This window comes from Rhamphochromis sp. 'chilingali', assembly GCF_963969265.1.
Source record: "Rhamphochromis sp. 'chilingali' genome assembly, chromosome: 19".
NCBI classification, from domain to species: Eukaryota; Metazoa; Chordata; class Actinopteri; order Cichliformes; family Cichlidae; genus Rhamphochromis; species Rhamphochromis sp. 'chilingali'.
In genome coordinates, this window is record NC_137946.1 from 16,675,825 (window position 1) to 16,689,736 (window position 13,912).

The 13,912-nt window shown below is 40.5% G+C and overlaps 1 protein-coding gene across 1 annotated transcript; it reads left to right on the top strand.

Moving 5' to 3' along the window:
* Positions 1–2,921: 2,921 nt before the first annotated feature.
* paxbp1 (PAX3 and PAX7 binding protein 1) lies at positions 2,922–13,696 on the top strand. Its single transcript, XM_080866097.1, has 18 exons — positions 2,922–3,368; positions 3,608–3,730; positions 4,064–4,270; positions 4,572–4,793; positions 4,903–5,003; positions 6,861–7,084; positions 7,347–7,536; positions 8,497–8,620; positions 9,270–9,372; positions 9,634–9,749; positions 10,301–10,500; positions 10,601–10,748; positions 10,847–10,968; positions 11,098–11,174; positions 11,286–11,352; positions 11,717–11,863; positions 12,654–12,808; positions 13,032–13,696. The coding sequence occupies exons 1-18, from the start codon at positions 3,071–3,073 to the stop codon at positions 13,150–13,152; spliced, it is 2,745 nt and encodes a 914-aa protein (XP_080722223.1). The 5' UTR covers positions 2,922–3,070; the 3' UTR covers positions 13,153–13,696.
* Positions 13,697–13,912: the final 216 nt, after the last annotated feature.

The window sequence follows — 13,912 nt, forward strand, 5'->3', positions numbered from 1 at the left end:
TTTTCCACGTGTAGCTGGATGGTCTGTCCACATGAGGCTTCAGGGGCTTTTATGACACTACACAATCCCACCTGCACACATCCTTCTTTCTGTGCTGCACATGTCAGTGAGCTTCAGCATCTGCATGGCCCTGCTGAAGAGGAGAGAGCAAAAACTAATACAGTACTTCAAACAATATAACAAATATCACCAACAGCACAAAACCAAACACACAAAGTGTTTCCAAGGAAGATCTGTCATGGTCCGGAGTCTGATGACTCCATGTTTATGGTCTGTGTTTTTTAATTTTTTCGAGTTTTGTGGGTTTTGTGTTATTTTTCTTCCAGTGTTTGGGTGTTCTCTGTGCTCCCCTTGTGTTCATGTCATTTTACTTTGATGGTCCCTTGTCTCATGTCTGTGTCTCTAGCCTTGTCTCCTCTTAGTCTCGTCAAGTGTGCTCAGTCCCAGCTGTGATCTCCTCCTGTGTCCCATTCCCTCGTTATCCCTCAGTGTGTTTTAGCCCTGTGTTTCTATCTGTCAGTTTCGTGTCATCCTTTCATGCTGTGTGGGTTTCTCCTGTTGTGCTCCCAGAAATCACCATCCTTAGTTTCCCGGTGTTTTGTTTTTAGTTCCCAGTTTCTAGGTTTTGGTTTGGTTTTGCAAGTGTTTTTGTGTGACTTTTGCAACAATAAAGTAGCCCCCATCAGTTCATCTCCGTGTTTTGAGTTCTGCATTTGGGCCCTTATCTCCTGCCTGCCACAGCCGTTTCATGACAAGATCATATCAGTCGAGGAGATAGAGATTTTTTTCAACAGACATCAGTTCTGTACATGATCTGTATGCAAGAGAGAGAAAGAGAGATGCCACTTTGGATTTAATTTGGAATTTTTGTTTTTGGAACATTTTTAATAGTAATTATGGGCTGTAACTACTAATATATAACTAGCTTTTAAAAATGTATTTGTGGACAAACAGGACAAATGTAAAGCACTCCTTTGCAAATTTGACAGATTATTCAATAAACACAGTTTTTGACTATTGAAATTAAAGTTCATCTGAAAAATTGTTCAAAATAACTTTCCGAAAAATCCAAACGTATGGGTGCTGGGCAGCAGGGCTGACTTTGAAGCTTTTATCAGTTTAAAATAAACCTAATAATCTTCTGTTTGAATCTTTGTTCTGGAATCTGCTTATATAAAATGCAAATGTATAAAATGTAAGACGCACAAAGAGGACTAAACCTTTGGACCAGTACAGCGTTCATCTGACCACAATGCATCCACAACGAGCACAAATCTGCTGTAGTTATTATGTCACTTATTTCTTAGTGAGACATTTTCCACCGTGGCCCCTCTACACCGGGATTTACTGAACTACACTTTAACTCATCTGAACATCTAGTATATGAACAACAGTTCACCAATCTGAAATTAACTCATGAGTGGAAAAATGTAATACTAGTGTGGGAACCAGAAAGGTACTGTTTCTGAAAAACATGTAGCAGAAGACTATAGAATAATTTGGAGGATAATAATAAAGTAATGACAATGTCATTGAGTTTGTAGCACAAAACTAATAAGAAGGTAAGTACATTTATTCATATAGTAAATGACCGGTGATTCACATCAAAATAAAACTAACAATAAAAGGAAAACATACAATATAAAGCAGCAAAACCAACAGAGAAGCACAAATAATTAGAAGTAGGTTAAGATGTTCACCATCACCTGTCTAGAACACTGTTTATTACTAACTGTAAAAATGACAGTGAAGAACATCCTGACTTGTGGAGCAGGGTGGTGAATACAGGTCTGCAAAGTTAGGACATGTAGAGGGGCAACATTAAAGATTTGCATTAAAGGGAGAACCTGATACACAGATTCCGTCAGGAGACTAACACAACTGGACACACCACAGACCAGGGGTCGGCAACCTTTATGTGACACAACTCCCTGTCTTGGACCCCGGCACGACACACACAGACATAGTCAGTGTTGCGGGGCAAGTGAGGGTTTTATTTTATTTTATTTTTTCAGCAATTACTTTTCAGCCATCGTGTCTCTGGCTCAGGTCTCCCTCTCTTCGGACCCCACAAGCTACTAAAACAGGGAAGACAGTCAGTCAGTTGATCCAACCTGCCCTGACAGCTTTCCTGGCACATGCCCCCGAACCCACAGCACTACCCCACCTCGCGGAGCCACAGACCAAAAGCAGTTCTTGAAGAAAAAGAAGTGTAGCTCATATAATGAAGGTAACACAGTCTTTTAAGTATAAATTAGCATGCCACCATTACTTATATTTAAAGCACTAATTGATAGTGATTTAAAATCACATGTGACTCCGCAGTGTAAAGTTACAATTTTTCTACTTTAACTTTGTATTTTTATTATAATAAAAAAAGGTTTTAGCTTTTTATTGAACAATTAGGAAGTGACAGAAAAAAGTATTAAGGCCTAGCTTGAAAGAAAGTGGCCAAAGAGTTAAGAAGGCCACTCTATGCAAATTAAATCAAATTTACTGTCAGTACAGCAATTTGTTAAATTAAACAGACTGTTTAAAATTGGACACTGTGTCAGTAGGCACATCATTTGATGTAGGCACATAAAAGTCAGCTAGGTTGCCCAATTTTATAGCTGGACAAGAATCACAAGAAATCATAATAAAAAAAAAATTAACAGTTTTTTTTTAATTATTATTACATATTAATATTATAAATATTATTTTTTGCCTCGTTCTTTGTCAGAATTACACTGAACTGCTGGAAAAACCTAAAAGAGCCGCATGCGGTTCAGGACGCGGGACAATAGCTAGTTAAAACTACAAAGGAGGCAGTATTTCAAAAGTCCTTTCAGTGGAGAAAGGACAATAACTCCCGAGAAACACCGAAGAAGAATCGGTTGCCTGACAGCGAAACAGCCAATCACAGCCAAGGAAAGACAGCCGTCTAGCACCGCGGCATCCACTGCACATCTCTCTGAAAGAAAATGGCTGACATGGTGTGTGGTTGTGACATCTTTCGGCTCGAGTTACATTTTTAAGATGAACCGTGTTTGTACGTGCACTGTTGCATTTAGCTGGTAAACTAAAAAAAATGTTTAAGAAGGCGAAAAGAGCTAACTTTAGACGTCGGAATGAGTCCGACGAGGATGAGCAGGAGGAGAGTCAGCAGCCGCAGCTGGCGCCGACAATGTTTGGGCCTACCGAAATCCCATTTATGGAGACTTCCAACAGCAACGCTACCGGAGTGCTCAGCACTACAGAGAGCTGTCATAGTAACGGCCTTCAGGCTAACAGCGTTAGAGCCGTCAAGAAGGAAAAGAAGGTCAAAGATACGACTGCCGTGCCAGGACCCACGAAGGCCAGTTTGCTGAGCTTCGTCGATGAAGAAGGTAACTTTGGTAGCCAAACCGATGCTAAGCTAGCTAGCTTGTTCACATTAGCCGGAGAAAGCGTGGCAGTTTTAAGTATGATCGTTATCAAACAGTTTCTGCATATTCTGCGCAAACTACACTTCCTACTCCAGGCACTGTAGAGGGAAGAAAGTTATTGACCACCAAGCTAACATGCACGTTGTGCATGGTTAATTGGACTCATTATTAACTTTGTGCTACGACTTGTTTGTAAACAGACGGCTCAGAGGTGTTCCGAGTGAAGAAATCCAATCACAGCAAAAAGATTCTGAAACAACTCAAGAAAGAATACAAGGAGGACTTGGAGAGGTCTGGATCTACCAAACAGGATGTCAAATCAGGTGTGTTAGCCTACTGTCAATGCCATGCGTTATGTGCTGTCATGTGAACCATGAAATATTATATTTACTACTTATCTATATATTAGCGCCCAACTATGAAATAAGGTGAAGCCTAATTAAGCAGTAGAACTATAATTTTTTTTTAACTGTGACATTAAATTACGTTAGCAAATACTTCCAATGTTTCAGCCAATTAATTGTCAGAGGCCCCCCACCTTCTTTAACCATAGTAGTTGTGTTGTCAGCCACATCTGACAGTCACAACTATGCCATAAATGATTTCACTCGACTTGATGCATCTTTCACTGCATTCCTGTTTTTTGTTTTTTCTAGATGCTCCAGCTCAGCCTGCAGTTAAAGAAGAAGTTATTAGCAGAGCAAGTAGTGAACAGGGAGAGGAAGAAATGGAGGTGGAGAGTGCTGATGAACAGGAGGAGGATGCAAGGAGTCAAAGTGGTCAGACAAACAGTCAAGTGTCCAGAAGCAACAGCACAGGAGCAACATTCAACACACTTTCCACACTTGGCAGCTTGAGACCAGGTATATACGACACACACTTCCACCACAGTACCTATCTGAAAGGACTGTCATCACAGGAGCACATTCATGACAGTTTATTGGCATTGTAATAGCTGTGGAGTTTTTCTGTGTGTTATGTAACAAGGAATATCAGTGTCTTTGGTTTTGATATCTTGAGAACAGGTGCAGCGTTTTACATCTACCACTCTGCTGTGTTAGTTTAACTGCATTAGTGCTATGCCCCAAACACACAAGCTGTATTGTTTGTTGTTTGCACAGCATCACAAGAAGTTAGATGAAGACTTTTCTGACTTTATTCCAGGGGAGATTCCTGATGCAGCATTTATCCATGCTGCCAGAAAACGCCGGCAGCTTGCTAGAGAGCTGGGAGGTGATGCTCCTCTGGTTGAAACAGAGGCGCCCAAGAAACGTCTGGTACGAGAAGACCAAGATGCCAGCGATGACGAAGATGAGGAAGAGAAAAGGATCCGCTTCAGCGGCGTCAGGAACAAAAGCCAGAGACAAAAGATAGCCGAGGAGATTGGTACTCTATTCAGCTTCCCTGCTTGCTGTCTACTGACTACTATTCTGAATCAGATTTGTTTGTTTTTTTAACTTTATTAAAAATGGATGTGTCTTTCATATGTGTACAGGTATTGAGGGTAGTGATGATGAAGCACTGGATACCGGACAGGATGAGGAGGTGAGCCGCTGGGAGCAGGAGCAAATTAGGAAAGGGATCAGCATACCCCAGGTAAGATGTACTGAATCTCTGGATAGAGAGATATAATAAAAATATTCTCCTATCAGGTGTGACTGTTGACAGTGAATGATGTTTGTGTTTTTACTTACTGTTTGATTCTGTGCTGCCATTGTATTGTTTACTAAAAAACTGGGGCTTTCCCTTAATCAGAGTTTTTCTGTTTTTCAATTAAGTGGAGAAATTTAAATATTTGTTCTTCCATATGAATATATTGGAACAATGTCTTTAGATGGTGTGTAAGAGCATCTCAATCTTTGTGAAGCTTGAGCGTATTTAGGTAATTTGGTAGTGACCTTTAGCTTGCACTGGAGCATTTTGGACGAGTGTGAAGCGGCTGGAAGGAGAATCGGGAACTCCAAGCCTGAGACCACGGTTCTCAATCGGAAAAGGATGGAGTGATAACTCCAGGTCAGGGACGAGGTCTTGTTCACGAGTAAGCAGAGAGTGGAGGGAGAGATCGATAGATGAATTGGAGCGGCATCCACAGTGATGCAGATGCTGCACCAATCTTTTGTAGTCATGAAGCTGTCTATTTACTAATCAGTATCTGCCTAGCCTCACTTGTTAGTCATAGATAGAAGCAGAATGGGTTCCCAGGTGGCTGAAGATTGGTCGTTCGAAAGGGACTCGGAGTAGAGCTGCTGCTCTTTTACAAATATAAAGGAGTAAGTTAGGGGGTTCAGGCATCTGACTAGGGTACCACCTTCTACGTGGGCTCAAGAGTTGGGAGTTTGCCTTGCAATCGGAAGGTTGCCGGTTCGAGCCCCGGCTTGGACAGTCTCGGTCGTTGTGTCCTTGGGCAAGACACTTCACCCGTTGCCTACTGGTGGTGGTCAGAGGGCCCGGTGGCGCCAGTGTCCGGCAGCCTCGCCTCTGTCAGTGCGCCCCAGGGTGGCTGTGGCTACAATGTAGCTTGCCATCACCAGTGTGTGAATGTGTGTGTGAATGGGTGGATGACTGGATATGTAAAGCGCTTTGGGGTCCTTAGGGACTAGTAAAGCGCTATATAAATACAGGCCATTTACCATTTCTACGTGAGGTATTCTGGGCATGTCTTACTGGGAGGAAGCCCAGGGGCAGACCCAGAACATGGGTGATTTAGTCCAACTGGATGAGTTGGATAAGGTGGCCAGGGTAAGGGATTTCAGGGCATTGGTACTCAGACTGCCACCACCCTTTGCTTTCACTTTGGTATTGTGAAGTAAAATATAGTGTTTCACAACATTTATTATACCTGCATAATGGATGTGAATTTGTTACTCACAATGTTTAGTGGACACACATTTTGGTCAAATGGAATGCAATTGTGTTGGTGATTTCAGTGCATCTTTGTGAGCTGGAAGCAGCTTGAATAAGTTGTGTTGCTTTGCGAGGCAGACACACCTTTACAGAACTCTTTGCATATGATTTCTTCTTGGTTAACGTCACTCAAGTCACTTTGAATCGAGTGACGCATTTCCGAACGATGCGTAATGATCGGGCACAAGCTCTTCACTGTGTCTGACTTTTGCTGTACATCAGTCTTTTAAAGTTGTTCCTCATCCAAGCTAGTATAGGAAACTACATGGTGCAGGGAGCAGCTGTGTTAAGCATATGCAATGTTTAGGAAAGGCTTGATTTGCCTTTGCATTTTATAGTGCAGCATGCATTTTCAATATCGCTTGATCATGTTTAATTAATTGTGGGAAGCCAAAATCATGATTGAAATTAAAATTTGATCCATTGTGCCACCCTAATATATTGAATAGTTTATGGGGTTGAAAATTTGTGCTTTAATCGTTAGTTGGAGCAATGCTGTTATTTTTAGTAGCTGAAGTGTTTTGTGTTTTCTGTGTTCCTAATGAATAGGTCCAAAGCAGTCAGCCAGAAGACAGCACAGTCTACTACCAGAACAGCTATGAGAGCCAGCCGTATGGCTCTTCCTACAGCATGCCTTACACCTACAGTACAGTGGCTCCACAGACTGCCAAACAGACTGGACAAGCTGACAATGGTTCCATTCACTATGGGGCCTCTCTTAATGATCTAATCCCGGTATCCATTGATCTGGTAAAGAAACGCCTGCAGGATAGGTAGGTCCAGTAGAAAACTGCACCAACGTCTGTTTTCAGTCCTCAGCTCGGCTGCTGCCATCTCTGTTTGCTGTGGTCCTGATGACCGAGACACACAGTCCACAGATCTAAGGACCAGAGAGGCAAAAATGTTGCCTCTCTAGTTGCTGTTTATTATTGTTGGTGTACTTCAAACTTTTCTATCTGCAGAGCTTGTAATTAAGATTGCACTAGCTTTACAACCATCTAACTCATTCTGTCCTTGTATGTCATGTGTCTACAGGCTCAGCCAAATGCATGCAGGCCACAATGGAAATGTCGACCGCTACAAACAGATCAATGAAGACCTTGCTGCTTCTGAGCGTACCATACAGCAGCTGGAGGACTCATCCAATGACAATGCAGAGCAATATAAGTTCTTGCAAGAGATGCGAGGGTATGTTGGAGACTTGCTTGAGTGTTTCAGTGAAAAGGTAAGGGAGAATTCGCCTGCAGTCTCATTAGCTGTATGCTGTTTTGTGTCTGTGTTATCTCCACGTAATGTGGATTTCCAAGGGGTACAGTCTATCGAAATGCTGTCTTTTGAGGATTAATTGTAATTATATTTATTTTTTTTAACTGTTGAATAATTACGGCTAGTTAACAGTGCTAACAAGCAAATGTGACAGTACATATATGTTGCTTGAAGCACACTTTAGGTATTTCTCAGTTTCTTCAAAACTGCTCTCATTAATTAAAAATATATTTATGAATATATAAATATACCTGTTCAGGTTGTTTAACATTATCAGCTGTTTAAACAGAAATAATATATACTAGTTTTTGTTCATATAATACGATACTAGATTTATGAAAGATGGATTCAAGCTGCAAAAGAAATTATTACAGTAGATTAGACAAGTATGTATTAAAATATTTTCACAACGAGTCCAGATAGCTACTTCTGAATGCATGTCTTCACAGAATAATTTAGTTTTGGTCTTACAGCAACTATATGGAATGATGGAAGAACTGGCCTTCCCACCACCATTATGTTTCCTCAACTAATCTGTGCTCCAAATGGGCCACTAACCTTCCATTGTCAGCATGAATTAATGTGGAGTGCTTTCATACAGTATATACATGTCTGGATCATGATATTGTTTATGTTGGGTAGAAATGATGAACTTCACTATATTTTCTATACAAATAATCTAAGTTGACCCTTAACTTTGTCACTTTTCAGTGTTTAAACTAACTAAGTCCACTAAGTTCAGGCTTTACTTCAGAGAGCCTCCCCCAGAATAGCACATTTTCACCCAACACCAGCAATATTTTGGTTCCAGTATTATACTGTCCATCCCACTTCTTTTATCCCTTCAGCAAGACATCCCTGTGACTCGGAGTCCCACTTTTGCTGGGTCAGAGGTCACAGAAGGCATCATATTTTTCAGGTGCCTGCTGTCCTGGAGCTGGAGGCTGCCATGCACCAGTTACTAAGGCAACGGGCCACGCGACTTGTCCAGAGACGACAGGATGATATTAAAGATGAATCGTCGGAGTTTGCAAGCCTTTCAAGTCAGTCCATCTTGAAGGTTTTTATGATTTATTTGAACGGCCTCATTAGCTCTCTGTATGTGCGTGTTATGTCTGCGTGTGTCTGCGGTTCACGCTGTTGTATCGCATCACATTTCTCTCACAAATACGATTAAAGCTAAGTGATGTGTGTTGTCGAGTGGATGAGCATGTACGTTTATGGAAAAAGCTTTGTTGAGGGAGCTGTTTCGGCTGTCCTTTAATGGCCGAATCTGAAAGTCAGCTGGGTGTTTGTAACTCAGCTCAAGTAAAGATGACTGTGTAAAGATGGCATTTAAAAAAACAAATTAAGTGATATGTCATCTGTCACGTTGACTGTGCCATAAGTGAAGTTCCAGCCTGGTAAGTAATTGACACCAAAAAGTGATTGATAAAAACATTGTTTGGATTTAATATGTTTTGTTGCCAGTGGTGCCCAGTAGATAGGAAGGCTAGGGCAATATCTTCACCTGCTTGATAAATTTCAAACAGATTTTGATCTGATCGTCTAATTTATTTTTAAGCCTTTAATTATACTTTCTTATTTGAGTACCCATGTTTTAGTTTGGAATTAGTCATCAGAATAAGAATGAGGCTATGGGTTGGCTTAGCTTCTCATTACTGGCTCTAACATTACTCCTGTCTCTTGCAGATAAAGCTGTCATGGCTCCTAATCTAGACTCATTTGGCCGAGATCGCGCAGCATACCAAGAGCACAGTCGTCAGAGGAGGATAGCTGAAAGAGAAGCACGAAGGTACCAACTTGTTCTCACATTCCTCTCCCTGTGGAAATGCTGTATTGTGCTGTACTTTTGGCCACAAATGCGAAGCCAATTACAGTTACACAGAAACGAATAATGTGAATCCAGCTATAGATTTGTAAAAAAAAAAAGGTTTTCTGTGCATCAGATTTTAAGTCTTGACCATGAGAGTGTCACCTTAGTGCCAAGTTGGTAAAAGGCAATTTCTGCTCATGTTTTTAATTTGGCTTCCTTTGTATTCGTGGATGAATACAGGACACGTCGACGACAAGCCAGAGAGCAGAATGGAAAGAGGGCAGAACATAAAGAAGGCTTATCATCTGATGACGAGGAGACTTCTACTGACATCACCAGCTTCAACATGGAGAGAGGTATGTTCCTGTATTTAAAAATAAATAAATAAAAAATACATTAAAAAGTAAATGTATATTGTATGCAGTGTTCAACAATGTTAACTAAAAAAAAAAAAAAAGAAATCTGTCAAAATCTTGTTTAAATTTAACAAACTGAATTCAATGAATTTCTCTGAAATAAGTCAAATTATTTGAATATAACATTCAACAAGAAAACAAATGGTTTTCTGTTTAGGAATATAAGTTTAAAAAAAACTGCACCAAAGATGTGCGTTAATATTTTTCCTGCCTTTTTTAGTAAACAAAGAGTAAATTTGAAAATGAATGAAAAATAGTAGTTATATTTTTGCATTGAAAGTATCGTTTTGATTAAAGAGCCTGTGCACACTGGTTACAGAAACCTAAAAATGATTTAGGTAATTATCAATACTGTTAATTTAGGGCAGCTGTGGCATTTACCTTACATTGGTTGTTAGTCTAATAAATGTATTACGTACCATACATATGAGATTCAACTGATATTGAAAATAATTTTTTAAAATCTGACGTGATCTCTTTGTGCTACCCAGATCGTATAATAAGGGAAAGTAAGAAGGTATTTGAGGATGTTGTGGAGGACTTTCATTCTCTCGACTACATCAAATCCCACTTTGAAGTGTGGAGGAAGGAGTATGCCAACACCTACAGAGATGCTTACATAGGCCTCTGTCTGCCCAAGCTCTTTAACCCCTTAGTCCGTCTGCAGCTGATTACATGGAACCCTCTCGAGGTAGGGCATGGGTGTATTATCAGTGTAACCAGTTCCTTTTTGAAAGGAAATTGGATGAGGAATGGTGATGGAATCTTTTTTTTCTCTATTCACTGTGCAGGCGCAGTGTGCAAACTTTGAGTACATGCTCTGGTTTGAGTCGCTGCTGTTTTACGGCTTTGAAGAGAACAGCACGTTGCAAAAAGGAGATGGCGACATCGGCTTGTTGCCTGCTATAGTGGAGAAGGTCATCCTCTCCAAACTGTCAGGTTCGAGGCATAGCATGCTCAGAGATGTCCTTGGCTTGCAAGCCTGTAGAAAATTACTCCTACTATATGCATTTCTCTCTACTTTGTGCATGTGGCAGTGTTGGCAGAGCAGGTGTGGGACCCACTTTCCAGCAGTCAAACAACCAGGTTTGTGAGCTTCATTCACAGACTGCTAAAAGGCTATCCCACTGTGCTGCACGGGGACAACCGATACACACAGGTACTCCCCACCCTCATCATCTTTTTCCTCAAAATACATTGGCTGTTAGATTACCTGATATTTTTAGAAGAACTGCTGTCATTACCTTGATTCCTCCCCCCCCCCCCCCCCCCCCCCCCCCCCTTTTAGGAGCTATTGAAAACAATTGTCTTACGGACCAGGAGGACTCTGGATGAAGATGTCTTTCTTCCACTGTACCCCAAGAAGTATGTTCTTATTAATAACAATATTAACATTTTGATTCCACTTAGTATTTTTTCTATATTTACAATAAGCACTTAAAGCTGCTTAAAGCAATCTCTCTTGCTTTTATTCAGCATCCTGGAGAACAAGAACAGTGGTCCCTACTTATTCTATCAGAGGCAGTTCTGGTCCTGTGTGAAGGTATGTGTGTGTGTGTGTGTGTGTGTGTGTGTGTGTGAAGGTATGTGTGTGTGTGAAGGTATGTGTGCAAATGTGTGTTCTTTTTGTTTTGTGTGTGTGTGTGTGTGTGTGTGTGTGTGTGTGTGTGTGTGTGTGTGTGTGTGTGTGTGTGTGTGTGTGTCTAAATTACTTCCTCCAGTCAGTTGCTGAACTGATAGCATCACATGAATAGCTTGCCTGATTGTTGGAGATCACACAATGAGATCTGTATAATTTGAAAAGCAGCTGCAGCGGGCTGATAATCAAAGTATCTTCACACTGATATTATGTACTTTTGTGTTGCTGCCTTTGAGTCCAGTCTAACTCTTGTCTCCTTCATGCTTAGCTGCTGGGCAACATCCTGCAGTGGGACGGTATCTTATCCATGTCCTCTCTGAAAGACTTGGCCTTGGACAGCACTCTCAACCGATATATCCTCTCTGCACTGCAGACCACAGATACATGGGAGGAAAATATTCAGAAGTGCCAAAAGGTAGATAAAATGTAATCACTTAGTAGGGGTGGATTTCATTCAATAGATAAATCAGATTAAACTGAGCATTGCAGATTTCTTTTACTTAACAAAATATCCTTCCATCCATCATGAACGGATATTATGTGTGAGAACATTGTACCGATATCACTACGTCTGTGTAGGTTCTCAGTCATCACTACTTCACTTGTTTTTGAGAAAAACTGAATTTAGAACTTTTCTCTGACCGTGGTTTTACTTGTCATATATAGTTTTAAACTGATAACTGCGCTTTCAGTTGATTTGTTTTAAAAGTGCTGTAAACCTTGATATTCCAAAGCAGATGAGAAGATTTCACATTTGGTAATATAAGAATTAGTGACACAAATTTTTGGTCCTACCTATTAAATTTTGTTTAAAATGATATATTTTACAAACTGTAAAAATTACTGCTCACAAACTGTAAGGCAGTAATTTTAGTTTGCTCATGTGACAAACTGTGATCGATACATCATTTTTTTCCCCACCTTGCATACTCGTTATTTACAACCATGTAAAATACAATAAGATTTGTTGGCTGAGATCATTGTGGTAAAGAGTGAGCATGCACAGACAAAATATTTTGAAGGAGGGGTCTGTTGTACCTGTTTATGACTACATGGTCAGTTGCTATTTTTAAGTCGCATGATTATTAAAAACTGGCCCTTCTGCTGGGGTGTTAGATGTTAGTTGGTTATCTTTTTACCATTAGTGGCTCGCTGAACATGATAACACAAAGCTATTGTTTAATTCGTTCTCGTGTGCTTCTCAGGTGGTGGAGTGCTTGCCATCGCACTGGTTTTCTGGATTGAAGGGCCAGCAGACGTTGCCTCAGTTGGAGCCATTCTGTCGCTACCTCACCCACCTGGCCAACTCAATCCACCGCAGCGCACTGGTCGGGTCTGATATTGAGCGGCGCACTTCAAAGTAAGGACCTCTACACGGCTTTGTATATACAACTTGGCGCCTTGAATTTACTAATAGCTATATCTGCAAGAATGGTATTGAATGTGCTTTAGGAACAATTGCATTGTCGGTGTTGTTTTATCATATTAACTCTTCCTTTTTCACAATGAGTGCTTTTAAGATGTGTTGTAATGAGTATTTTTTGTAGTGCTCATAGTGCATGTCATGTCATGTCTTACAACAGGGAGCAGGTCAAAGATGTTGTGAAGATGTTGGGCCAAATGAATGCCCTGGACCACATCATAGCTGTGGCAGCAGAGCATGGGATTAAAGACATCAAACCACTTTTAGAAGTCAAATCATAGAGGAGAAGCAACTTTTCATCCGGATTACAGATCACTAAATGGGATTCCCAGAGAAGGGACGTGTCACCCAGCTTAATAACTCAACAACTGAGACCATGACTGAAAAAAAGATCTTGTAAATATTGTATATATTGTATTGTATAGAAAGGTGTGTTTATACTGATGCTGAAATTAGGCCTTGTATTGTCAGCTCAAAGAGACTGTTCACTGCTGGCAATATTTTAAATGTGTAGAAGTTCTTGACATGGATTATTTTTTGAGACTGATTCCTGAATGAACACTATTCACTCCAACTCTGTACAGCAGACTCATCTTTGCCATACGAGCTAAAAGGTCAGATGCACGCAGGCAAAGAATGGTATCCAACTTTTGTTTCCTAACAGTCCAGATGTGATCTTTCTGTGATCCCTGCTTCATCCTGTTAGTATTCCTCACACCTCTCTGTTTAAATGCTCTTTAAGAATCTGAGGGCTTTGTTTTCAGCTTTGCAAGAATTCTGTTTTAGCCGTTTATTTGCCTGTAAATAAAATGAACATTTGAATGATTCTGTCTTGCTGCCATTAAGCAACAACTGTCCCTCACGATGTCGTGTTTTATGTAAGTATTATGATCATAAAAGAACAATCCAAACTTACACCCAGTGTTCTTCACCGTAGGGTTTTTAAAACTACAATATCTCTTTAAACTTGGGGGAAATGGGTATCACTGATTTATTTAAAATGATAACATGGAAAACGTTTTCAAAAAATTGCAAACCGCC